General features: G+C 36.3%; 2 protein-coding genes across 3 annotated transcripts; both read left to right on the forward strand.

Annotated features, from left to right (window-relative positions):
• The first annotated feature begins 3,082 nt into the window (after positions 1–3,082).
• PRXQ (Thioredoxin superfamily protein) lies at positions 3,083–5,828 on the forward strand. Its single transcript, XM_022300311.2, has 4 exons — positions 3,083–3,452; positions 3,528–3,665; positions 4,410–4,499; positions 5,411–5,828. The coding sequence occupies exons 1-4, from the start codon at positions 3,252–3,254 to the stop codon at positions 5,627–5,629; spliced, it is 648 nt and encodes a 215-aa protein (XP_022156003.1). The 5' UTR covers positions 3,083–3,251; the 3' UTR covers positions 5,630–5,828.
• Positions 5,829–8,754: 2,926 nt separating this feature from the next.
• Positions 8,755–24,747, forward strand: LOC111022980 (RING/FYVE/PHD zinc finger superfamily protein). 2 transcript variants are annotated; one of them, XM_022300313.2, is made up of 8 exons: positions 8,755–10,045; positions 10,198–10,511; positions 11,760–12,914; positions 13,006–13,164; positions 13,286–13,640; positions 13,759–13,829; positions 13,936–14,058; positions 24,162–24,747. In XM_022300313.2, exons 1-8 carry the CDS (start codon positions 9,172–9,174, stop codon positions 24,495–24,497), a joined length of 3,387 nt encoding a protein of 1,128 aa, XP_022156005.1. In that variant the 5' UTR covers positions 8,755–9,171; the 3' UTR covers positions 24,498–24,747. The 2 variants fall into 2 exon arrangements, with proteins under 2 accessions (XP_022156005.1, XP_022156004.1); XM_022300312.2 differs by having other exon boundaries at positions 8,756–10,045; positions 10,153–10,511.
• The last annotated feature ends 1,270 nt before the right edge of the window (positions 24,748–26,017 follow it).

Raw genomic sequence — 26,017 nt, forward strand, 5'->3', positions numbered from 1 at the left:
TTTAAATTTAAATTCCTCGCTCAAATTATTATTTATTTAAATTTATTTGGAAATTGTAAAGATGGATAAATAGTAATTGAAAAGAGATAAAAAAATTATGGAAAAGTAGAGGGGGTTAAAGATTGAGAGATAGTATTTAGAACGAGAGATGAGATTAGATTTGGTCACTAGTAAATCTAAAAGCTGGATAAATATGTTATTAGAAAAAAGAACTAACAAGTATACAATCAAAATGTAAATAGACTTAACTTTTTCCAAGTCATTATCATTTTTAAATAGTAAATTTTTTTAAGTACACTTTTAAAATATGATTTATTATTTATTATTTTTTGAGGAAACTTTTAAAATAGGAATGAGTGGCATTTATTAGTTAATATTCATTGCTGATAAAACTCAACTAAGCAAATCATAAATTTTTAACTAATATTTAGAAATAAATCCAAAATTTTTTTTACATTCTAATTTTTCAAATTATTGTTATTTATTTAATTAATTTTTTTAGTACAACACGTGGGGTGGATAATCGAACTCACAACCTCTTGGTTGGAGATATATGTCAATTATCGCTGAGCTATACTCCCTTTGACTTCAAATTATTGTTATTAGTGAATGTTTTCATATTCTAATCATACATGTATGTATGAGAAAGTAGGGATCAAAAATGTCTATTTTTCAAACTATATGGATCAAAAATGTCTATTTTGAAATTTCATGGACCAAATAGATACCTATCAAACTAACACCTACTCCAAACCTCCAAAAGTGTATTTTTCCCTTTTTTTTATGTTCTTTTTATAATTAGTGTATTTTTTTATTTAGAATATGTTTATTATGAGCAATTTTATTTGTAATATTTGTTTAAAATGTAGATCAATTACAAGCCCATATTTTTTATGTTAAAAAAAATCATATGAGTTAATACATCAAAAAGTGTTTAATTAATTAAATACTAATATGTCGTGTATCCCGTGTAACTTGATGAATATGCATCTTTTGCAATTTGAATATGCCACCAACATATCAAGATGGGGAAAGTCTATTTTTATAGCAGTAGAGGGTAATAAGTTACAAAGACTTTTGAAACTCTAAATCTCAAAAATTAATTTTATGTCGTAGGAAAAATTTTTACCATGTCATTATTCCGTTAAGTCCACTAACGGTCAAAGAATGCTCATGGACCATTTAGAACACTTTTTCAAATTATAGGGATAAAAAATGTCTATTTTGAAATTTCAGGGACCAAATAGATACCTACTTCGGACCAAAAGTGTTTATTTTGAAACTTTAGAGATCAAACTAACACCTACTCCAAACCTCAGGACTAAAAGTGTATTTTTCCTTTTTTTTATATTCTTTTTATAATTAGTGTATTTTTTTATTTAGAATATATTTATATTTTATTTCCAAAAAACATTCTTTCGGTTCATTTTCTTTTTTATTTCTAGTACGTAGATAGAACATAAATGATTCTATTTTACAAAAAAAATCTTATCGTTTTATTTCTTTTTTAATGAAAAGATATAAAAAACTTGGGTATGATACTAAAGAGTCATAGGGATGACAATGGGGTGGGGTGAAACCACGGAAAACCCGTCCTCGACGAATATTTTTTATTTTTATTTTATGAGTGTTAGAAGTAAAAGAAAAAAAAAAGTAAATGGACTTTAAAAAAAAATAAAAGTATTTATTATAATTAATATATATTAATATTATTATAAATAAAAATAAAAAAAAACTAATAAAATATTAAACGGGCCGGGGAGACCTTTTCCATTCCCGTTGGGGACCCCAATTAGGACCCCTAGTTTGACCCCGTCCCTCGAAAATCGGAAATTCCATGATCCGATCGAATTGGATATCTCGGATCAGGCGGGTTTTTTTGCCATCCTAAAAAGAGATGAGGGAAGAAAAATTAAAAAAAAAGACTCAAGCTCAATAGATGGATATCAATATGCTCCTGTGTTCTTGAAAATAAAATATTCTCTCAAAACAAGACTTAATTTATTTGATAGAATAAAAAAATCTACTTTGTAAAAGAAAAAATAACTTACAATTTATGCGCAAAATAAGAGTTACGGTTGACCACTACGAGAAAATAAAATTATGAAACGTACCCAAATTTTTTTAAGTTTAAAATATTATCAAGAAGGTAAATAATGTTACATAATGTAAAGTAAAATGTAATAATATTCATTTTTATGATTTTTCTATATGTCAAACGTATGTAAATGATGCTACTCCAAACATTTAAATTAAATGAAATTTCAAAACTCTTATATTTCTTTCAATTCAGATATTCAAATTGGTCTTCTTCGTAAAAGTTCTTTTACTTTTTTATATAAATAATTTTTTTATGACCTATTTTTTGTGTTAGAAACACAAACGTACGAACAAATTATGTGAACATATCTAAATTGATTGATTTTGTTATCATGGGTTGGAATAGTACAATCCTGGATTGGGATAGTATAAAAATGCAATCTCAGTTCGGATTATGCAATTTCTAGCTTGGATTCATGCAACTCCAGGCCCGAGATTCATGGACTCTCGATTTTTTTTTTTATAACTAAATCTAGGCATTTGCAATCTTGTGTCGGTTTTCAATTTTCACGAACTAGAGCCAATCTGAATTGATCTTGTAAGAGATTCGCTACAAAATGAATCCGTCAAGTGTACTCACTCCAAATTTAAGTCCAATCAAATGATCTGCAGCTGCCAATATATCTCGTGGTAACAAAAATGTATTGTTCTTAGGTATTTCAAAATTCAATCTCCGATTCAGATTTCGTGATCAATCATTCCTAATTCACATCTTTATTGAAAGAATTTCTTTGAAATTCCTTACGATCAAATTCCTTACAATACTGGATCTCCGCCTCCAAGAAAGATTGAATTTTAATATTTCATCATTAATTTCAACCATTTTTATAGATTTTTTTCTCCATTAGATTTCTAATTGATTTCTCAAATTAAAGAGTAACAAATGAGATTTTTTTTCTTTTTTGTTACTTCTAATGAGAAGTTGATTTAATAGGGTGGGGTCCAATCCAAAAAATGGGGAAGATGAAATGAAATCCATCCAGAATCTCCACCCATCAAATTTTCAGGCCATCTCTGAGTTTCATCCACCACCCACCAAGATAAGAAGAACAAGAACACAACACCAACAGGGGATTTCAATTTCAATCTCAATTTGAGCACATTTCTCGAAAACCCCTTCAAATTTTTACCCTCAATTTCATTTCTCTCCAATGAGTTCCGCCCAAATCACTTCCCTGTCTTCTCTCCCTTTTCGCCTCCCATCTTCATCGTCATCTTCCCACAAACCCCCTTTTCTCCACAAACCCTTCCGCTCCCATTTTCATGGCCTCCAGCTTTCTCACCACATTTCCCCTTCTGCTTCTTCTTCTTCTTCTTCTTCTTCTTCATTCAAATTTACCATCTCTTCCAAGGTAAATCGCGTTCTGCTCTTACGATTTTGTGTGTAATTTCTTTTAGTTGGTTACTTATGGCTTTTTGTTGGGCAGGTGAAAAAGGGCCAAGCTCCTCCTGCCTTCACCTTGAAAGATCAGGATGGGAAGAATGTGAGCCTCTCTAAATTCAAAGGGAAGCCGGTGGTTGTGTATTTCTACCCTGCTGATGAGACTCCTGGTTGCACCAAACAGGTACTCTTCTTCTACTATGCTGTCAAGAAATGAGTGCTTGTGGAATTTGTTGCTGACACATTTACTGGTGCGTTTGAGGGTGCTTTGAAACTAGTGATTTCGGCAGAAATAAGTTCGGTCGGTCGGTAAATAATTTTGTGAGCGTTATTTTAAACTTTCAATGTTGTATCTAATAAGTTAAGTCCGCATGTTTGGAATTGTAAAAAATATTTAGTGGCCAATTATTCTAATGTTTAGTTCTACACGTTTAAAATACTTTCCTAATAAGTTTTTTTGTTGGGTCAAAAGTACTTTTAAAGTGCTTTCTCACAAGCCATTTTAATGGTATGGTTAAGAGTACTTTTAAAATAAATTATTTTAAGAAAAATGCTCTGGTCATAAGCAGTTTCGTAAAAAATCCATTTTGACATTTGGTTCTACTCTTAAAGTTCTTTTAATTGCTTCCTTGATGATCACTTAGCTCAAAAGCACTCTACAAGTACTTTTGACTTTTTCTAAAACTACTTATAAAATACTTTCAATGAGGAGTGCTCTAGGCGTGGCAAATGTACTTTTTTCAAACATTCCCGAGTGTTTTTTACTTTTTATATGAATACTTATGAATCATTTCCAAACATAACGATTTTGAGTAGAAAGTACATTTGATCATGACAAAAGCATAGTCGGCATTGATGGCAGAACAGAAGCCTGTTGTAGAACAAATAAGGAGGCATTATTCCTAATGGGAAATTGAGATTTCTGCAGGCCTGTGCTTTCAGAGATTCTTATGAGAAGTTTAAGAAAGCAGGAGCGGAAGTTGTGGGCATTAGTGGGGATGATTCATCATCACACAAGGTAACTAATAAACAAGCTTTTATCTCTATCTGAAACACCCTTAAATCAAAATTTATGTAGCAAACTGAATTCTGTCCAAGGGCAACATTATATATTCAACGTGAAACTATATAAACTACCTCTAAATTATAGCGTTGGTTTCAATCATGCTCTTATTGTTGCTCGGTTGGCAAAGACTTGAGATCTTTTGGTCATACTAGCTTGCTTTGATGTCTCCCAAGTCCGGGCCTTGGGATGGGCACAAGTGCCCTTTGGTGTATGGGAGCAAAACTCCTACTCCCAATTATAAAAAAAAAATTGGAGAAAGAAGAAAAAGAAACAAATTATCCCCTTGTTGTTTGAAAAGTTTCATCTCAATCCTCAAGTTTTTAAGTTGTCTAGAAAAACCATTTGTTACCTGAGGAACAAGTATAGGTAAATAGGTATTAATTTTCTTTACTTTTCCTACCTCTTACGATCAAGGGACGACAAAAAATGGCCTCCCTCCCACATTCAATGAACAAAAAGAAGGATTAGGAATTGAAAATTGTCAAGAAATAGTAACAACTCACCCTGCATACCATAAAGGAGAAGACAATTGTGCTATTGTAGACAAATGCCAGTGCGAGTGATCTCATTGATGATTGAAGAGTTTTGTTTAGAAAGCGCTTGTTAGATTAAATTTACTCTGATCCGCAGCTTAAACTTTTGAGTTCATTGGTGATTTAATCAGTTTTAAGATAGTATAAGAGCAGTAGTTCCTGTGTTCGAACTCTTGAATTATCATTTCCTCCCCATTTGGTGGGTTCATTGGTGAACTAATCATACCTAAGAGTTTCAAACGATAGGGACATAATTGAAACCAACCCTATCATTCCGGTTTGGGGCAGCCTTTACTTAAATTGAGCTTCATCTTTGCTTTCGAAATGTAGGCTTTTGCAAAGAAATACAGACTTCCATTCACGTTGCTCAGTGATGAGGGTAACAAAGTGAGGAAAGAATGGGGAGTTCCTGCAGATCTCTTTGGAGCATTACCAGGAAGAGAGACTTATGTTCTAGACAAGAATGGAGTTGTGCAGCTCATATACAATAACCAGTTCCAACCTGAAAAGCATATCGGCGAGACTCTCAAACTGCTTCAGAGCCTTTAAATTATGTGAATTTCGTTTGTAGAATTAGGAAAAGCTGCTGCTCATTGTTCCTGTATCATTGAGGCAATTATCTTGTTCTGAATCCCAAATGAGAGTGAAGAATGACATTGATGATTGTTTTCTTTTTTTGGTTGCTACTCAAAAAGGAGATTGTGATGTATATTTGAACTATAATGCATTTTGTTGGGTTGAATATGCATCTCGATCTTGAAAGAAAATAATTGAACTGTGGTGGAGTGGACAACTTTTCTCCAGAGTTACTATGGAATAACTTCTCATTGACACGTTTAAGGTCCGTTTGATAATACTTTCATGGCTTATTTCTTATTTTTTGTTTTTGTGTCTGTATTTCTTGTTTCTTGCTTTTAATGAATAAAAATAGCTTGAGTTTTTCTTTTGAGAAAGAATGTAGAAACATGTTTGGTAGCGATTTCTTGTTTTCCGTTCTCTAAAATTTTAAATTAAGAAAGTAAAATTTTTAAATGAAACTTTATTTGTTTTAAATCAAATATTCGAATTATTTATGTTAATTTATTTTTAATATTTATTATACATTTTATAAGTCAAAAGTGATAAAATAATGCATTTATTTATCTTTTAAAAATATTGAAAATGGGAACCAAAAATAATTCTCTACGTAACTTTGAAAACATTTTGAAAAATTACAAATAAAAAACATAAATAGTTATAAAACACTTATGTTTCTAAAAAAATTATAACCAACAACGTTATCATTGGAATGAATTGTCAAAACAATCCCCACCTTCACGCGTTGACTTCAAAGAAATCGTTTGAAATCTTTCTATTATTAATCAAGGTTCACAAACATCCCCCCATATTTCACTTTCAGGTTGGATTCCCATGTTTTTCTATTTATTTTTTATTTTCTATTTATTTAACTAATTTTTTTTATTTTATTCTTAAGTTATTGTATTTTCCATTTCATAAATTTAAAATATTTTGAAAATTTATTCTTCCATTTCATAAATTTAAAATATTTTGAAAATTTATTCTTTATTTAATTTATTATATTTGTTTTTAAATTTAAAATACTTTAAAAACTTAGTTCTTTATTTAAAGCTAATAATTTATATTTTTATATATATATAAATTATATTGTAAATTATATTTTTTTAATGAATAAAAATTCTTCGAACATATATTATATCATTTTATATTATATACATTCAATTTTATTTTAACTAAAAGAAATATCTTATTTGAATTAAGACATATCCAACATATTATCAAACATATTTATACTCAGATAAAAAATGTTACCAAATAGAGTTAAACAAAACACTTGTATATAGAGCTAGACATATTTTGCCAAACAAACATAAGTGGAACTAAACACATATTTTACCAAACAAACAGAAGTGAAACTAAACAGAGTCGTTGACAAGGATGGAAGCGGAAACAGTAATCAAACATATTTTTGTTTCTATTTATTTTTTTTAAGAACCAGAAAACGTAAATGTTTACTACACGTATTTGTTTTTATTTCTAAGAATTTAGAAACAAGAAACGCAAAAGAGGAAAAAATATTTATCTCTCTTAATCCTTTCATTATTTTCTTTTTCATTTAATCATTGACTTTTTTTTCCCTCCATCCATCCAAATTTCTTACTCAAATTATCATTTATTTAGAATTTGTAAGATTGAGAAAGGTATTTAAAAAGAGATAGAAATTAGAGAAATTTAGAGGGTGGAGATTTGGAGATAAAAGAAATTCGAAGAGATGGAGAGATGGAGAGATTATTTATAAAGAGAGAAAAAATTAGTCGAAATGAGAGATAGACTTTTATTTGAATGATAATGTAATAGTAATAAAATGATACATTTCATGACAGCGCACATGTTACTCACAAATTGTATTAAAAGTTTTCAATTGGGTTGAGGTATAAAAAACTATTAAATTTTGTTAACGATAAGTTGATGCATCATCATATTATTGTTTTATTAACATATTTAGACATGTGAGCATGTCACTCGAATGCTACTTGACACCTAAAACTTAACCCACTCGTAAGTTAACAAAATTCATATTTTGTTTCACGTGCGGTATGTCTAAGTTGCATGCTCATCCATCTAAATGTTAATTAAACAATAATTGAATGACACATTAAATTCATCTTAATGAATTTTAACACATTTCTTTATGAAATGGTGAGATTTTTCAATACATGGAAAGTAAATTTGATAAATATTAAAGATCAAATTGGAAAAAAAAACATAAAAGCTGTGGCCTATTTGATATATTTAACCAAAAGTATTCTCAAACATAGTACAAAGTATGAGAATAGCACAACACGTGAGGTGAGTATCGAACTCACAACCTCTTAGTTGGATATATTTTGCCAATTATTGTGGAACTATGTTCGCTTTGGCAAAAAAAAATGTATATTTATAGTTTAGCTATGGTCAACAATCCACGTGGGAATTTCATAGTTTTATTTTAAAGTTTAAAAATATACAAATTAATTAAATAGAAAATGAATTTAATATAATTTGACTATTTTATCTCTCAACGTCTACCTCACCAATTTTTTTATTCTCTATGTTTATCTAATAAAATCGACGTTTTGATAATTGTCATCACTTATTGATCCGGATGGTATGACTAAAAAAATTGAAATACATCAATTACTTGAAATTTGTGCATAAGTAAAATACAGCACATAAAAATAATAACTTGACACATATTAATATATTTTTCACCGTTTTTTATTTATAAAAATAACAATGCATAAAATAAAATAAAAACTTTGTCTATAAATATACTACTAGATATATTAATCTCAAAATCTACGGTAAGAAAACATAAATCAACAAATAAATGTACATATAAGTTTTATAACATTTTGCTAATTTGAATATGACTCAATATATACATTAAGTTTGAGTCCCACATGCCAATTTGAACATAACTAAGAGAGTTAAAGACATCTATATCCGACCAACCAGAATGTATTGAGTTCCCGCCCAGCCTGTACTAACAAATTTTGAGTACCCCTTATATTGATCATAAAATTAAAAAAGGACATTTTTTACTAATATTACTAGTATGAACTGTTATCCCCCCAAAAAAAAAAAAAACTGTTATCCCAAATTACCCTCCAATTTCCCAAATTGTGCATCCTACATCTCCCGAGGATATTTTTGCTGCTTCCATCGATTCGGGTTTATCCATCGAACCTCTTCGTTTACTCCCCCCGTTTCTGCAGAGAAGCCTTCTTCGCCATACTCGCTTCCACTGACATACTACAAATTTCAGCTTCTTCCGCTCGTCGACCGCATAAATCTTGCCTTCCTTTGTCATCATGATCGTAATTGTTCAGTAATTTCCAGGTGCGCACCCAGTTGAACGACATCGATCTGTTTTCGGCTCATATTGGAAGGTTTTTAGTAAAATTTTGCACTCTGGGTTTCGTAATTGTTCTCCTCAAATCGGTAATTTGAATTAGGGTTTTCACTTTTTTCAAAACTTTTATCGTTTTGGAGATTCTGGGCGATTAGGGCAGTTCGCCATTGGAATAGGGATGAAGGGGCAGTCTAATCGCCTTCAGAGTATGGACCCTCCAGACGATTGGGTCAATGGTTCGTGGACGGTGGATTGCATCTGTGGCGTCAATTTTGATGATGGGGAAGAAATGGTTAACTGCGATGAATGTGGCGTCTGGGTGCACACAAGGTGTTCGCGCTACGTGAAGGGGGATGATATTTTTGTTTGCGACAAGTGTAAGGGCAAGAACGAGAGGAACGATTGTGAGGAGACTGAGGTTGCCCAGTTGCTGGTTGAACTTCCTACCAAAACCATGAGTATGGAGAGTACATATGTGTGTAACGGGCCACCCCAGCGCCCGTTTAGGCTTTGGACCGACATACCGATCGAGGAAAGGGTTCATGTTCATGGCATTCCAGGTGGTGACCCTGCTTTGTTTACGGAGTTGTCATCGTTATTGACTCCGAAGTTGTGGAATTGCACTGGGTATGTTCCGAAGAAATTTAGCTTTCAGTACCGGGAGTTCCCCTGTTGGGATGAGGACCAGAGTAATACTGTAGATAATGAAAAAAACGAGAATCCTGCTGATAAAGGTGCTGGTGTTCTTTTCTCTTTGTCTAAGGACAATGTATTGGCTACCCCTGTGGCAGCTTTGATTGGTATGAGAAGCAAAGTTGGGGATGACAGAAATGAGTTTTTGAATGAAAAGCAGGGTGCAAGTGAAGATTTGAATAGGTGTGCTGAAAATGGCGTGAGGGAGAGAAGCTTTCTAAGACCTCTCATACTACATTCTGGTAAGTGTAAAAAAGAAGATTATTTGGTATCGAAAGATCAATCTGGGAAGATGAAGTCTACACCCTCTGATAAGGTGACCAACATTAAGAAGAGAATTGATCATGCCTCTAAAATAGGTATTTTATTTTCGCACTTTCTTAATTGATATCTTAAATTATTATCTGGCAAGTGTTTTCAGTTTTTCACGTCAAGCACAATTTTTTCTTTCTGTTGTTATTACTAGTGTTTACATCGATGAATGATGAAAAACAATCGACATTTTATCAAGACAGAGATTTGAAGTACTTCAAGGCTGATAGTGAAAATCCTAGGAACAAGAATTCAAGGGAAATGGTGGTTCGAGAATCTTCATCAGATGCCCACGATGTAGCAAATAAAAATCACGAGAATCCTAAACACAGTTCTGAGCTCTCTCCTGATATCTTTTCTTCTGCGATATCTAAAAACAATAGTGTCAATGCAGTTCAACCGAAGGAAGAAAATGGAGTTCAAGTTGCTCTAGCAGTTGAGAATTCCACCAAAATTGAGGGTGATGCACCATCCCTATTTGCTAAGAAAGATGTTGGAAATGTCATGAAACAGGTGTGTTAGTCTACCCTTTTGGTCGAGAATTGTATTTCTCAAATGTTCTATGGGCCTTTCCCTGACAAAAATTCCATAGTTATCTGCTTATTTCATGATTGTAACTCTCCTTTAAGGGGTATGGGGGAAATTTTACTGTCATATAGAGGAGGCCTTAGAGTTGTGCTATATAAAGTTTTTTTGTTTGTTTTTTTTTTTTGTTTCTCTTGGGTGTCTTTCTAATGCCATGGAGTTTGTAGTATCTTATACTTGCTTAGGTAGTTATAATGCCAAGGAGTTGTAGTTATTCTGTACTCTTGGTCTTCACTCAAATATGGAGAGCTTTTTGTAATATCCCTAGTCATTATCCTGGGGTCAGGGTTGGTTCTTTGTCCTCCTCCCTTGAAATTATCATGTCTTTACCAATTCATGATATATTATTCTGAAAAAGAAGGAAAAAATAACGTCTTACTTGAACAAGATCTATTCTATAGGTCGTACAACTATGTCCTTGAGTTCTAAAAAAAGGGAAAAATAAAGAAGATAATTACAATAGTTATTGAATTTTTCAAAAATTATGTTGGATTTCTTTTTTTTTTTAAAAAAAGGGGGAAACCAAGCTTTCATTAAATGAGAGGCAATACAGAAAAGAGAGTCTAAAATAAAAGGAGCCTATACTCAGGAAATCAACTAAAAAAAGTTACGAAAAAGGGCTGCGGTTGTTCACAATAAGAGAATGGATAATTACAAAATTCTTTGGTTATAGAAACCTAAAGAGGGACATGATCTTACTTGAATAATAGATATGTTCCATTGGTTGTACATCTGTGTCCTTGAGTTCTAACTTCTAAGAAACCTAAAGAGTGGCATTAACCTAGCAAAAGCTCGCACCTCCCCCAAGGTAACCTTTCCAAAGTCCAAAACTTCTCCTATGCTTCCAAAGCCAAATGTTCTGTTATGTTCAGTAAGATAGAAATAAAAAAGTAGCTTGCAGGCCCTCCTTGGCCAAAAGGGCGATTGTAGCAACACCTCCACCATTATAGACGGACATGATCTGTTGCAAGAATGCACCCTAAAAGTCTCCCAGAAGAATGGTCAATCTTATAAGAAATTTATGCCTGCGCTAAGCTATTTACCTTGTCTATCTATTTTATTTATTTCATTACACTTTAAATTCTTTTGGGGAAGGGGGGGGGGGGGGGAATTGTGTCTTTCTGCATTACACTTTTCAATGTGTTGCAATTCTCAATCGTACTTATTGAACTTCAGGGAGGTGGTAAAGCTCTTGAAAATTCAGACGAGGGTGTTGCAGGATTTTCTAGGAATGTTGTGAAGCCTTCTTTTGAAGCTATAACTCTCACTGGACATGAAATCAAGGATGATCAGATTCAAGATGTTAATTGTGGCAATTCGATAGATTCATTGCATACAGATGTCAAATTGAAAATGGATAAGCAACATGATGTGTCTGGAGGAGCTTTGAACTTCCAGTCTTCTTCACATGTAGATGCTGTAGAGCTGCAGAAATGTAATGATCGCATGGCTGGAAGTTTTAAGGTTATTTCTGGTGCAGAATGCAGTTCGCAATTGGGTGGCCATGTGGCAGAAGAACACAACAGAAGTTCTGAAGCTGCTAGCAATTATCGCCTTGAAAAGGCTGATGAACTATGTAGTAATCCATGTGAGTTTAAACAGGAATGGGACTGGCCTGAAGGTAGCACAGCAATGCATATAAATTCTTTGAAACCCCAAAATGGCTCTGAATTTGCTGCTGAAAAGCCATCAAAGTCAGGTGGAATGGTTTTACACCATCATGTATTACCTGATCAACACAAAACAGTGGTATGTGCTGGAAAATCTTCCCCTGCATCGTCAAATGTTATAGTTTCCAAAGCATCTATATCCAATGACTTAACACCTACAGATCCTGAAAACCTAGAAGGTACAGCCGCCAAACATGAGGCAGTCTCTGGAAGTTGTGGTGGCAGTAGGAAAGAATGTTCTTCAAAAGATGTTGACAGAGATGAAGAAAGGGATAAACTGACTCGGAGAAGAGTTAAAGAGCATCCAAACGAGTGCTCAAATGCTGCTACCAATTCATCATACTCTGTCAGAGACTTGCAAGATCCCGTTTCAAAAAAAACCGCTTTGCATATAAAAGATTCTGTTGTACTCTCAACTGTTAAAACATCTTTGGTACATAATGTACCAGATAGTTCAGGTGACAGTGAGTCCATTGAGTCACATCTCAATCATAAGGGTTTGAATGCACAAAACAAGATTTCAGGCTCATCTTTGCCTCAAAGAGGTGACAAGCCTAACCAGACGAACTTTCATCCTCCATCTAAGGTTAATCAGCGTCACGCAACAACCATGTATCCTCCAACAACTACAAATCCAGCAGCTGCGCTGAGTGATGAAGAGGTTTTTAAATTTTTTTAATTTCTTCATTGAATATGTTAATGGGCGTTTTGATATTACTTTACATATTTATAATTATTTTTACTTCTGGCAGCTTGCCTTCCTTTTACATCAAGAACTCAATAGTTCACCTAGAGTACCTCGTGTACCCCGATTGCGTCACACAGGCAGCTCACCACAGTTGGGTTCGCCAAATGCCACGAGCATGCTAATAAAGCGTACTTCTTCTTCTAGGGGAAGAGACCATGCTTCGGTAAAATATCATATTTCCTTTGTATGAATATGATGTGTACCAATTAGTTCTATTTTGTGATATGCGAATGTGTTGGTTCTAAGAGTTATCTTTATGATATTTGTGGTTATATATTTTATAGGCTTCTAGAATGAAAAACAAGGACACCTCAAGAGATGCATTTCGCAGTTCCCGCGAGCCCGATGATGAAGTTAAAAGAACTGATGAAGTTCTGTCTTCTCCTGATCAGAGAAGGCAAGAGACAAGTAATTCTGCTGATGCATCTAAGAGGGAAGAAAATGGATCTCCAACAAGATTGAATGCTCTTAAGAAAAATGTATTTTCAACTTATGCTACAAATACTGCAAGCAGTGGCCCATCTTCATCAATGGAAGCAAATGATCATAATAATTCATCTATACGGAATTCGCCAAGAAACACGTCTGATGATGACACAGGCATGGTTGGAGAAGGTCCTGTTCATCACACTTTACCTGGTATGTGTATTGTAAACTGAACTGTATATATGAAAATGTTCTGCTCGTTTCATAAAGTTAATTACATTTTATAATTTTGAATATCTTTGTCTCGTATTCTCATTTTATTTCTATGTAGGCTTGATTAATGAGATTATGAGCAAAGGAAGGCGCATGACTTATGAAGAACTATGTAATGCCGTATTGCCAGTATGGTTTCTTCCCTATTTGCTTCTCTGTTGGTGTATTATAGAAGAAATTTCTTTGCTTTTTATTTTTTGGGTGCAATTGCCCACTGTGCTACTTTTCTTTGCAGCACTGGCATAACTTGAGGAAGCACAATGGAGAGCGCTATGCTTATTCAAGTCATTCACAAGCTGTTCTTGATTGTCTAAGAAACCGACATGAGTGGGCTCGATTGGTTGACCGTGGTCCAAAGGTATGATCTGATTTGTCTTCGAGCCATTGCTAGTTGTTGTCTGTAACATTGTTCCAGTAAGAAAATTTTTAAATCCTCTACTTCTATTAATGGGAACAGAATGATGTGGTGACAGAACTATCAACATTAGTACCCATCTGTTAGGATCCCAAATACAAGAACCTAACTATTTCTGCGGATCCAGCCCACCCCTCGACCTGATACAATATAAGTATTCAATTTGAGGAAGAGCAAATTGAAACTTCTTGGCATTAGCCACTAATTGGTTCTGACTTAGGACTTGTAAGACAGTGGTCAAATGGTCCCTGTAATGTTGAAGAGAGGACGATAAATTAAGATATCATAAAAAGAAAATACGAGTGCAAACTTATGAAGGAAAGGTCACAATAAGTCATTCATCAAGGACTGAAAGGTAGAAGGTGCATTTTGTAGGCCTTGATTACACACAGTGTGGGAGGTATGGCAGTCAACTGGCGCAAATTAATTATGCATTCAGAATGGGCTTGATGAAGTTGTATTAGGAGGACTTGGAACTTTCTAGGATTGCCACCTCGTTGAAATTGTGCTCATGGGACAGCCCAGATAATTAAGGATTCTTAATAGAGTTGAAATAGGTGATAATTGAGGTTGAATTGGCTAATGTTGCCTTTTCAAGTGTTGATGATAACATACTGCTCACTATGTGTTATTACAAGAGTTTGAAGTGATATTTATTATTCTGGCTACCTTCTCAATGGAACGAGCCATGGACCATCCTATTTAGCTTATAGAAGATACTCAAACCATCAATGTAGGATCATATCAGTACCCATGTATATAAAAGAACGAGATTGAATAGCTTGTACACAAAGTGTTGTGGCTTATCTGCCCCATAAACTACCCATTTTCTAGTCCTATTATTAGTAAAGAAAAATGATGGAAGTTGGGGATTTTGCATCGACTACCATGTGCTTAATTTTGCCATGATACGAAATTAAGTTCCCAACTCCTGTTCTAGAGGAATTTTTAGATGAGTTACATGATTCAAATGTTTTTTCTAATATTGATCTCAAATTGGGATACCCCAGTTTTGTATGTTTAAAGATATAATCCTAAAACAACATTTCAGAACCATAGCCTGATGCAATTGGAGATAAATTCTAAGATGTTGAACATTAAGTAGTTACGTGCTCTGATTGGAATATTGTTGGAGGGAGGTCCAATAGATATTTGTTCGAGGGGAGGATTTTCAAGATGCAACAATGGTCAATATTGGTTATCACATAATGTAATCTGCTATTGAGCACTTTCAGACATATTTGCTCTAAAGAAGAAGAGTTGACTTGGATAAGAGGAAACTTCTAAATTGATTGATGACTATTTGTGGAAAGACTTGGTGGTCTTTTTATTTTATGGGAGAATGGTTAAGAAAGCAAACAACGAGGGAAAGATCCATAGTATAAGAAAAGGATGTTTCGCTTAGTATAGGTCTTTTGGGTGAAACTAAAAATAAATTCGTGGGCTCAAGCCCAAAGTGAATAATATCATCACCATTGTGAAAAATGGGAGTCCGTTGGCCTAACATAGCGTGAAGTCCCTCCTAAATGTAAATCTTCACAAAGGTGCTCTTTTATTGATTCTAAGTTGCCATTGGGTTGGTAAAGATAAATATCTTCTTTTTTGCTCTTTTTGGTAAGAAACGAGTATTTCATTGATGATATGAAATATACAGAAGGCCATGAGGGTAAGTTACAAGAACGCCTTCCAATTTGTGGCAAGGTCGTTTAGTGTGTAACTATTGAAAGGAGAGTAGAAGCATTTACACCATCCTAGAGCTAATATAATAACTCTATTAAAAGATAAATATCATAACAAGAAAGATTTTCTGCTGGGGGCATTATACCCATGACGTGATGACAGATTTCAAAGAGGTCTCCCTCTGTTACCCTCATAAGTATCTGCTAGATTAAGACGGAAAGTGAGTCACTTAGGGCCCGTTTGGTAACATTCCCGTTTCTTGTTTCTCGTTTCTAATTTTCTTAAGAAATCAAAGTATTTTACAACTAACTTTGTTTCTTGTTTCTCCATTTTTGGGAACATTCTCATGATTGTATAGAAATTTTAGGAACAATCAAAACAAGTTTCTCTTTTCTTGTTCCCATTTCCAATTTGTTCCAAAACATAAATAAAAACATTGTTTTATCATACTTGAATTCTTGGAGGTTGAAACCATGCTAACACATTTTTCTTCATTAAAAATAAAGAAACAGAAACAAGAAATAGGAACGTTACCAAACGAGCCCTTAATTACCTCTTCATCCACTAGTGTCGTCTTACTAATTGGATGGACTTCCCCCGGATGGACTTTCCCCCTTAGATGTTTGAAACGCTCTTTTCATTTTTTAGTAACCACACATTCAAAGACAAAACAACCCTTTGTTTCATTGGTAGAACATCATAAGGGCATCATAAGAGCCTTCCTTTGTGAGCTCGAAATAAAGGAAATAATAGAAGTTTGTTTGTTTGTTTGTGTTTTTTTTTTTGTTTTTTTTTTCTCTCTTTTTTGAACTATAGAAGTTTCTGGACATGCATCATAATAGCCTGTCTTTACACTAGTTGCTATTTTCTTTTGTAATTCCTTTTAGTCTTTCTGGGAGCTTTTGCTCCCCCCTCCCTTATAATTTAGTTTATCAACAAACTTGTTTCTTATTAGATTTGTAAAAGTTAGTACCTTTCATAAGTAGTGGGGTTTATGTAGCCATGAGATTGGCATTAATTATATAGTCTGAAATAAGTAACACTAAATATTGGTTCAACTTCTCAACTCCAGGTTACCTATACGCCTCCAACATGTTTTTACAAACTTCTTCTTTATCTACTTCCACATTGGAAGTCGATGAATTGTAATTTAGGTGGTTACACAGAATTTCAATGGAATAAATTTTTGAATACCAACGAGAGATCAAATGAATTTGTGAGTGCTAGTTGATTAAAAAGTTTATAAACATATGTGGGGTATGGGGATGTCTTAGAAATGGATGGGAAATTCTAATTGTTGTCATAAGTTGGTTTTTTTATTACAACAAATGTGGGGTGTGGGGGTTTGAACCTTCGATCTAAAGGAAAGGAGTAGATGTTATTATCACTTAGTTGTGCTCATGCTTGCTATAAGTTGGTTCATTAGTATCGTACTAGTTATTTAATTTTTAAATAATGTAAGATCAGATCATAATTTTTATAAGATCAATTAAGGAGCAAGTAACCTAGTCCACTATGAGGCCACCAACAGTGAATACTTATGTTAGAAAGGGCAAAGGGGTAAAATCCCCTGGGGAGGGTTAGTTAACCTTATGTGGTTAGTGCTGGGTTAGCTTAGTCCTTATATAGTTTTGTGTGGGCTGTTTAGATGCTTATGCTTTTGATGATTGTTGTAATCCAATAGACTTGGAGAGCTCTCAACCCTCTCGAATCGGTTGAGTCTGTGTAGGCCAAGAGCCATTTCGATATTTTTATTATCAATTAGTAAGGGAATACCTTACAAATTGGTATCAGAGCCTTACATCCCGGGAAATCAACAAAAATGATGCAAAGGAAGTTGGAAGAACGTTGCGAACAAAATGAGGAGATGGAAGGGATAAAGGAGATGTTGGTTAAAATGTCGCAACAGATGGAGGAACAAGGGAAGGCGGTTGCGATTCTGGTTTTCGAGATATCCGGAGTCAAGACACGTACGGCCATGTCTGGCAATGGTGAAAGTTTGAGCCAAGAAAGGAAGTTCTGCGACGAAGGTGAAGAACAAGGAGGCTCTTCCGGGGGAAAGACGAACCCATAAAAGGGCGAGAAAGGAGCATACGACCGAATCAAGTTTAAAAAAGTCGAGATGCCAATCTTTTCAGGGGACGACCTAGATGGATGGTTGTTTCGAGCCGAGAAATACTTTGAGATACACGGCCTGATCGATATAGAGATATAGAGAAGGTAACCGTGGCTGTAATCAGCTTCGAAGGAGTGACAATATCGTGGTACAGGTGGGAGTCGAGAGAACATGATTTTAAAAGTTGGGACGAACTGAAAATCAGAATTTTCGTGCGTTTCCGGCCGACAAAAGAAGGAAGTTTGTGTGCTAGATTCCTGTCTATTCGGCAAGAGGGAACGGTGGCGGAGTATCATCGAACGTTCGAAGAGTGGGCAGCTCCGGTACGAGGGTTGACTGACGAAGTCTTGGAGAGCACGTTTACGAACGGTCTTCATCCGTTGATTAGGGCTGAGGTCTTGAGTAGAGAGGTTCCTGGGCTTAAGCAAACTATGAGGGCGGCCCAATTAGTGGAGGACCGAAATATAGCAATGCAGTCCTACGGCGACCCAACCACAGGTCCACAAAACCCACCCCAAACATACTCCTACTAAAATCGCAAATCCTAACCCTAATCCAACAACTCGACTTATAACCCTACCAAGCAAGACGACAGGAGTATCATTTTCACCTACATCGCGCAAGGATCATAATTTCAAAAGGTTGTCGGAAACGGAATATCTCTCGTGCAAGGAAAAGGGGCTGTGTTTTCGCTGCGACGGAAAATATTCAGTGGGTCATCGCTGTAAGAATCAGGAACTTCGGGTCCTCATGGCTCATGACGATGAAATCAACAGGTCAGAAGGTGGGGATGTCGAAGGAGGAACAGAACCAACGGAGGAGGTCGGAGAGATAGTAGAGTTGTCTCTAAATACGGTGGTCGGGTTCTCGATGCTGGGTACGATGAAGTTAAAAGGAGAAATTAACCAGACCGAGGTAGTAGTGCTGATGGATTGTGGTGCGACACACAATTTAATTGCTCAGAAGTTGGTCAAAACCCTAAACCTGCTGACAGCAGACACGCTAAACTACAGAGTCATCATGGGAACGGGAGTGGCCGTGGAAGGGCGGGTTATTTCGCAAGGGGGTAATGTTGAAGCTCCAAGAACATACTGTAAATGAAGATTTTTTGCCTCTTGATTGTCTTGGGAATGCAATAACTTTCTACTCTAGGGTCAATGGAAGTCGATTGGGGGCGCCTGACAATGATTTTCCGTAATGGAAGCAGAAGGGTGATCCTTAAGGGTGATCTGACACTAACAAAAGTGGAGGTATCACTCAAACGCTTATCAAGAAAATTGGGAAGCAAGTGACCAAGGGTTCTGGGTGGAATTTAGAGCCCTAACTAGTGCATATAGAGCGATAGAGGAACCAAATTCCACGCCCCCTAGTGTGCTACCCCCGGAGGTGGAAAGGTTGCTGATCGAGTATCGTTCTGTCGTCCATGATCCAACTGGCCTACCCCCATAGCGCGACATAGACCACTGCATCCAGTTGGTGGAAGGGCATCCTCCGGTCAATGTTCGACCATACAGGTACCTGTACTGTCAAAAAAATGAAATTGAAAGGTTAATTAGCAAGATACTTCGTGCCGGCCTTATAAAACCCAGTACCGGCCCCTATGCTAGCCCAGTGTTGTTAGTCAAGAAAAAGGACGGTAGCTGGCGATTTTGTGTCGATTATCGAGCTCTGAACAGCGCCACAACACCGAATAAATTTACCACCCCATTCGTAGAGGAACTCCTTGATGATCTACACAGATCAGCCGTATATTTGAAAATTGATCTGTGGTTGGGATATCACCAGATACGGGTTCATGACCAAGACGTAGAGAAAAAAGCTTTCAGAACACACGAAGGACACTACGAATTCTTGGTAAAGCCGTTCGGGCTTACAAAAGCACCATCTACCTTTCAGGCCCTTCTTTTTATTTTTTATTTTTTGATAAGAAACAAAGAGAATGCATTCAAATCAAAAGAGCCCAAAAAGGCGAGAACAACCTAATGGCGGATGGTAGAGAGAACCCTCCCCAAAGAGAACTATACAATCGCATTCTTCCAATCCTGTGAAATCAAAAAAAGACTGTTGTTTCCAAGCCTTCTTGTGGATTGTGGCCCACCAAGAAGCTGTATGCTTTGTATTCACACAAAAAGAATCTAAAGGGACAGATTTGTCCTAAAAAAGTCTACTATTTCTCTCTTTCCAAAGATGCCTCCGAGTCCTCGCTGCACACTGCCATAGGATCGCAGCTTTGCCTTTGAGCACCACCCCACCAAATCCTTCCGCTATGAAGTCATCTATATGTTTAGGAAGACAGAAGGAGAAATCCAAAAGCGAAGCCATATAGTTCCAAGCCCGAGTGGCAAAAAAACAGTGGATGAAAATATGATCCACCGAATCTGAATTTCTTAGGCAGAGACCACAAACCGAAGGGGAGAGCGCCCAATGGGGGAGCTTTCTTCGTATTCTCTCGGCTGTGTTTGTGCTCCTATAAAAGATAGTCCATAGGAAAAATTTCACCTTTTTTGGAACCCTAAAATTCCATATCATAGAAGCTGTGGTCGTGTTCAATTTAGGGGAGGGAGCTGTCAAAGCTATAAAAACTGATTTCGCTGTAAAACGACCTTTACTATCAGCCTTCCACCATAAACGATCCCTGCCTTGGCCCGGAACCATACCTCCTAATTTGTCAGTGAAAGAAGCCCATCTATCGATCTCCCTATCAAAAAGATTCCTTCTCAACCTGATATCCCAAGTTGAAGACTCGGTAACCTAGCAAGCTGCCACAGAATGGTTCTTTTTAGTGGAAAGGCGGTAATAATCGGGAACAAAGGAACAAAGAAGAAAGGGGAGAAGGAACAATCCATCTATCCTCCCAAAATCTCATTGAGTCCCCCCTTGAAACTTTAAAAAAAGTGAGCTTTGTGAAGACCTCTAGGTTGTTCTGTATATCTATCCAAGGTCTTCCAATAGAAGACCCTTGCAAAGGCAAAGGCGTCCAACCATGTGAATCCTCCCCATAAATGGAAGCTATCACCTTCCTCCAAAAACTATTTTTTTCCATTGCAAAGCGCCAAAGCCATTTCATAAGGAGAGCTTTATTCCTTAATCCAAGGGAGCCAATACCGAGACCCCCCTGTTTGTGAGACAAGGCAGTCCATGACCATTTCACAAGATTTCCAATTGGTCTAAATCTTCCACCATTCCAAATGAAGTCTCGCATGAGTTTCTCCATGGTCGAGATCACCGACTTAGGAGCTTTTAGGATTGAAAAAAAATAGATCGGGATGCTGTTCAGAACTGCTTGTGGTAGAGTTAATCGACCCCCCTTTGATAGCAACAAAGATCTCCATTTTCTAGTCTCTTATGCATTTTGTCCACCACTGCTTTCCAATAGATTGGCATTCTAGCACAAGCAGTTCCTACTGAACTGTATATTCCGGTCGTTCCTACGCAGGTTCATTCTCGTTTTCTTTGATGAAATTTTGATTTCCAGCCAGGACATGGAATCTCACTTACGCCATCTAGCGATTGTGTTCGATCTTCTGCGAGAGAACCAACTCTATGCCAATCAGAAAAAGTGCCGTTTTGCTCAAACACGGATGGATTTGCTTGGGCATTGGGTATCATCCAAAGGAGTCGAAGCTGACCCCGAGAAGGTTCAGGCAATGATCCAATGGTCGATTCCGACTAACATCAAGGACCTCAGAGGTTTTCTAGGCTTGACGGGGTATTACCGTTGCTTTGTGGCTGACTATGGGACAATTGCTGCTCCTCTGACACAATTGCTGAAGAAGGACGCCTTTGAATGGTTCGATGATGCCACGACGGCCTTCAACAAATTGAAGCATGCTACGATTACACTCCCAGTCTTACCTTTGCCAGATTTTTTACAGCCGTTCGTGATTGAAACAGATGCGTTCGGGACAGTGCTAGGTGCGATCCTATCGCAACACCAACGCCGTATCGCTTTTTTAGTAAGAACTTATTCCCCAGGCACAATTGAAATCGATATACAAACGTGAGTTGATGGTAGTCATTTTAACAGTGCAACGTTGGCGACCTTACCTATTGGGTTAGAAGTTCATAGTTCGTATGGACCAATCGGCATTAAAATACCTCTTAGAACAGAGGGTCACGCCCCCGTAATACTAGCGTTGGGTGTTGAAGTTGTTGGGGTATAATTTCGAAATATAGTACCGTCGAGGGGTTGAGAACAAGGCAGTCGACGCCCTCTCCCGAATGCCTCCCACCATTGAAATCAACGCTCTGACCGCCCCTGCCATTCTCGATGTGGAAGCTATTAAGGCAAAAGTCGAACAGGACCTGACTTAATTCTGATTATTCAGAAATTACAAGAGGATGAAGATAGTGTACTGAAGTTCTTCCTCGATCAAGGTATGTTGAACTATAAAGGGCGTTTGGTTCTTTCAAAAAACTCCACCCTCTACACACATACCATGATTCTGTCTTCGGGTGTCACTTGGGGTTTCTTCGTACTATAAGCGGTTGACCAGTGAGCTGTATTGGCCGGGTATGAAACAAGACGCCAAACGCCATGTGGAGGGCTGCCCAACTTGTCAGCGGAATAAGAGCATGGCTGTATCTCCCACGGGCCTTCTCCAACCTTACCAATCCTGGATCGTATATGGCAAGACATATCGATGGACTTCATTGAAGGCCTTCCGAAGTCAGCGGGCTACGATACCATCCTAGTGGTAGTCGACCGTCTCAGTAAATACGGCCATTTTATCCCTGTCAGCCACCCTTTTTCAGCCAAAACTATTGCAGCAGTGTTTGTAAAAGAAATCGTTCGGCTTCACGGATTTTAGAAATCCATTGTTTCAGATCGCGACAAGATTTTTATCAGCTACTTCTGGATCGAGCTATTTCGCCTGCAGGATACCCGATTGAATCGTAGCACGACCTACCATCCACAGTCGGACGACCAAACAGAGATCGTCAATAAGTGCCTCGAGACTTACTTGCGCTATTTCTGTAATGAAAGCCCGAAGCAATGGAGTAACTGGGTGCCATGGGCTGAGTATTGGTATAATACCTCCTATCATATTTCGGAGAACACTACCCCATTCCACATTGTTTATGGACGACCCCCACCCCCTCTCATCTCGTATGGCGACAAGCAGACACCCAACGTTACATTGGAACATCAAATATTGCACGAGATCAGACCTTGCTGACCTTGAAGGAACATCTCACGACAGCCCAAAACCGAATGAAGATGTTTGCTGATCAGCATCGTAGGCATGTCGAATTCACTGAGGGTGATTGGGTCTACCTCAAAATCAGGCCCTACCGCCAACAAATATTAGCTCGCCGCCGCTGCGAGAAACTAACCCCGAAGTATTTTGGTCCTGATGAGTGGCGTACAAGCTGGAACTACCATCTGAAGCTACCATTCACCCAGTATTCCACATTTCTCAACTGAAGAAGGCCATCGGAACAGATTCAATAGTTCAAGCCCACCCTCCCAACCTCTCGGAGAACTTCGAATGGGTGGTAGAATCGGTGGATGTTATGGCGGTGCGGAAGAACCCGGACAACGGCGAGTGGGAGCTGTTGATTGAATGGCAACAGTTACCAGAGCATGAAGCCACATGTGAGCCCCTCACTACTATTCAGCACCAGTTTCCGAATTTCCACCTTGAGGACAAGGTGTCTTTCACCCCGGGGTAGTGTGAGGCCACCAATAGTGAATACTTATGTTTGAAAGGGTAAAGGGGTAAAATCCCCTGAGGAGGGTTAGTTAACCTTATGTGGTTAGTGCCGGGTTAGCTTAGTCCTTATATAGTTTTGTGTCGGCTGTTTAGATGTTTATGCTTTTGATGATTGTTGTAATCCAATAGACTTGGAGAGCTCTCAACCCTCTCGAATCGGTTGATCGGTTGAGTCTGTGTAGGCCAAGGGCCATTTCGATATTTTGATTATCAATTAGTAAGGGAATACCTTACATCCACACTTTGGTTCCCCCACCACCCATAATAATAAAAAATAAGATGCCTCTTGAGATATGGAAGCATTAGATGCCTGACATGGTTCACCATGAAAATCAGCTTTGGGAATTTATATTGATTATTGCCTCATACAATGGATGTCAAATTAGGATTCTGATATATATTTGAAATATTATTTGGTGAAGTTTTGTTCAGTTTGCTTTAAAAAAAAGTGTCTTATTCAGTTATGTATTCCAGTTGGGTAGCATAGTATCTAATAAGGGATTATCTTATTTTGAAACATTTTTCAATGCCAGACAAATTCAAGTAGGAAAAGGCGTAAATTTGACGTTGAAGAATCTGAGGATAGTGAATACGGTAAAGGGAGAACGGTGAAGGTTATAGAAGGTAAAGGCCTTGAGTCCCAGAAAGAAGAGTTTCCAAAGCGCAAGAGGAACACTCGAAAAAGAAGATTGTCTCTTCAAGGAAAAGGTATAAAGGATATTAGGAAGCGACGTAAGGCAGACATGTTTACTGACGATGACGTTGGTCTGCTTTCTGATTCAAGTGATGGAAGCATGTTCAGTGAGGATGAGCTGCAGGATGTTGATGAATGTCCACAAAGAAGAGAAGCCTCTGGCTCAGATGAGTAGTTTGGATGGCATTTTGTTAGTTGTGTTCTCTATGTTGTGGATGGAATTTACTGTATTCCAGTTACAACATTGCCATATTCAAGGAATCTGGGGCAGCCTTTGTTGCATAGCTTCTGTAGTGTAACTTTTACTCTTCATCAGGCTGCTTCATTTTTTTCCTTTTGTAAGTGGAAATTTGTGAATATTGTTGCAACTTTTGCATGTATGTATTAATTTTATCGAAGAATCAACAGCGCGATACTTCTGGATCTTTATTCATTCAAAATCGAATACTTGTAATCGCATCCAAAAGAATGTTTCTGATCTGTTAGTTTGCCCCTGCACGACGGACTAAGATCCAAGTAGTAGATGCTAAAGGAGTTGTGTTCTTTGTTAGTCCATTTACTTTAGAATGTACCACACAAGTTTTTGAACTTTTAGAGTTGTCTATTTGGTTTTTCGTATTTTAAAATGGTTCTAATATACTTTTTAACTTTCAATTTTGTATTTATCGTTAAGACATGTCTAATACTTATTCTACTGAATGTTCTATATCTCAAATCAGTCCATTAAGTTATTCGATGTTTCCCACCTCAAATCAGCCCATTATATTTTTTAAGTACATTTAACATGTCACGTAATACTAAATTTGCCGAAGTTAATCATAAAAATTTGTTATTAGAAATTTTTTTGAATCAAAGAAATTAGATAAATCTAACCTTAAAAGTTCATACCTATTATACATTTTATAAAGTGCAAATGCTAAATAGATAATTTTTAAAAAATTTAGTAACTTGTTAGAAATTTTTTTAAAGCAAAGAAACTAAATAAATTCAGCCCCAAGGGGCCATTTGTTTTGTGGGATTCCAACATTCTCGTGAGACGACCATCTGGATTCACATGTTTGTTTTGTAGAGGTACTCGGATATCTTCAGATGTTTGCTTATATTGGACTAGGGGTTGATCGAGGTGCCAACTAACCTTTGTCCCTGTCCCTCAATCAATCAATGGGGTATCTTAGGATGGTCATATGGAAAGTATTTGAGTCGATTTGGATGTCCTTTTAAAACATGAGTTTTTGAAATTTCCATGTCGAGGGCATTTTTGTCATTTTTCATATATTTTCTTTCATCAATTTTCTAAATCTTTATTTTTAATTTTATAATTTAAATAAATTAATGTACTCACTCATTAATAAACAACTTTATGCCATTAAATATATTTATATATATTGACATATAAACTACAATTAAATGATATAATATATGAATTTATTTTTAATATTTGAAAGGAATTATTATCAATAACATTTATTATCTTAAATATATAATTTTAAAGTAACATTTTTTTTAACAACCAACACATATATGATATTTTTCTTCTAAAAAAATTGATAAATGATAAATAAATCTCACCTCATATAATATTAATTATATAATTATCTTTGACAAAATATTAAAGTTACAATGAAATTTATATTCAATATTAATCTTCATTTAAAAAAAAAAGAATCTTATATTAATATGAATTATACATAATAA

The sequence above is a fragment of the Momordica charantia genome (genome assembly GCF_013281855.1).
Source record: "Momordica charantia cultivar OHB3-1 chromosome 11 unlocalized genomic scaffold, Mcharantia_2.0 BLBB01000011.1, whole genome shotgun sequence".
Lineage (NCBI taxonomy): Eukaryota > Viridiplantae > Streptophyta > Magnoliopsida > Cucurbitales > Cucurbitaceae > Momordica > Momordica charantia.